General features: G+C 40.5%; 1 protein-coding gene across 1 annotated transcript; it reads left to right on the forward strand.

Annotated features, from left to right (window-relative positions):
• Positions 1-231: 231 nt before the first annotated feature.
• LOC117849064 (uncharacterized) lies at positions 232-1,348 on the forward strand. The gene is made up of 2 exons (XM_034730666.1): positions 232-1,005; positions 1,328-1,348. The coding sequence occupies exons 1-2, from the start codon at positions 232-234 to the stop codon at positions 1,346-1,348; spliced, it is 795 nt and encodes a 264-aa protein (XP_034586557.1).
• The last annotated feature ends 732 nt before the right edge of the window (positions 1,349-2,080 follow it).

Here is a 2,080-nt window from a genome sequence, read left to right on the forward strand (position 1 = left end):
TGAGCTATTCTAAGTGGAAAAACTCGATGAGGGAGTATTTGATGGCAGTCAACCCCGCACTTGTGTGCCGAAGAGTTCGATAAAGTTGATGGTTTGTAATCCGCACAAGAAGTATGGAAAACTCTCTCCATCAACCATCAAGTCACAAAAAGAGTTAGAGAAGGATGAATAAGGGTCTTGGAGAGTGAACTCAATCACTTCATAATAAAGGAAAATGAAACACCTCAAGAGATGTACAATAGGTTAAACAAGATCGTTAACAAGATAAGATCTCTTGGGAGTGATAAGTGGGGGAGAAGAGAAGTGGTTGACAAGATCCTCTCGGCTTACATGGCAAGAGATGTGCAACTTCCCATCTTGATTAGAGAAAAGAGAGGATTCAAGAAGTTCACACCGGCGGATGTGATTGGGAGAATTGAAGAACATCTTATCACCGTCAAAGAATTTAAGCTATCTCAAAAAATGTCAAAGATACATGAACAAATTGAGAAGAATAATGAGGTAGCTCTTAAAGCAAGTCACAAGGGCAAGGAAAAGGAAGGAAGCTCATCGTCAAATGTCACCACAAAGAAAATTGATGATGATAGTGATAGTGAGAGCATGGATGAGAAGGAGATGGCTTTGTTCATGAGAAGAATAAGAAGAGTTATGAAGAGGGGAGGTTTCTTTGACAAAAATAAAGACAAGGACAAAAACAAGAGAAAGTCAAAGAGGCCATGCTTTGGATGTGGCAAAGAAGGTCACTTCATTGCAAATTGTCCGGAAGTCAAGGTGAAGAGAAATGACTCATCCAAGCACGAAAAGAGCAAGTACAAGAAGAAGGTTGGAGAAGCACACTTGGGTCAAGAATGGGATTCAAATGAAGAAATTTCGGACTCGGATGAGGAGGTTGGAGTGGCAACAATGGCATTTGAAGCTTCAATCTCAAAGTCATCTTTATTTGATGATCTTACCGATGATGAGAGCGGCTTCACCCACACTTGCTTCATGGCTAGAGGGCCTAAGGTAGAATCCAAAACCCCCTTTAATAATAATGATGATGATAGTTGTGCTAGTGATTATGAAAAAGTTTTAAAAGGGTTAGGCAAACAAGCATCTAAAAGAATAATGAAATTGATGATAGAAATAGAAGATAGGGATGAGACTCTTGAGGTGCATCAACTCTGGTTGTTCTCGTCACATGACCGTGATCACAGATGGTTCTCCAGCCTCACCCCCGTGATGACCAAGGAGTACATCACATTCGGGGATAATAGCAAAGGTAAGGTAGTATCTGAAGGTGCCATCAATTTCTTTAACAACTCTATTAACTTTTGCTTAAACTCAGGACATAATTTGGAACTTATAAACGTCGGCCTTGGCCTATCACCCGGACCTATATCAACCTCTACTAACAGGTCAGCTGACGTAAATCCTTGTCCCAACTTTCCATCTACGTCGAAAGCTGCATCATCCATTAGGACTTCCTTGACGAACCGACTGTTCATATAAATTGTATACTTGTCGATATCGTCCCACCGGGCGTGCCAAGAGCATGTTGACACAAAATCTGGGCTTCACGCTTCTGCGTTGACAACACGGAGGACCTGAGAGGTTTTCTTAACTCCAGTGCAGGCTCCAAATCGGCTCACGAAGGTACAAGGCATGCTGGTCAATTTGACCTGTAATTGATAAAGGAAACGTTAAATTCCTAAGCTGATAGCTAGAAAAGCCTTCGAGCTCATAGGTAGGCATTACTTTGAATAAACACCATTAGAGTCATGTTTTCAATGTAGGCATATGGTGTAATAAAATATAAACATTAATGGCATGTGCCATCAGCTATATGAGCCGACAGGCTAAGATATTTGCAAAATATAACAACAGCCATTAAAAGATTCCTTATTCACCACACACACGTTAATTAAACTAGTAGATCTAATTAATGTCATGAGCTGATGGATTAAACTTAACCGAGATAGTATGACTAAGAGGGCATTAACTTCGATCTATTAATCTAAAAGACTAGAACGTGGCAACAAGGCCTCGCATGCATAACCATCGACTTAATGATGTCATCCTGTTACTGAGATGGATGGAT

This window comes from Setaria viridis, chromosome 3, assembly GCF_005286985.2.
Source record: "Setaria viridis chromosome 3, Setaria_viridis_v4.0, whole genome shotgun sequence".
NCBI classification, from domain to species: domain Eukaryota; kingdom Viridiplantae; phylum Streptophyta; class Magnoliopsida; order Poales; family Poaceae; genus Setaria; species Setaria viridis.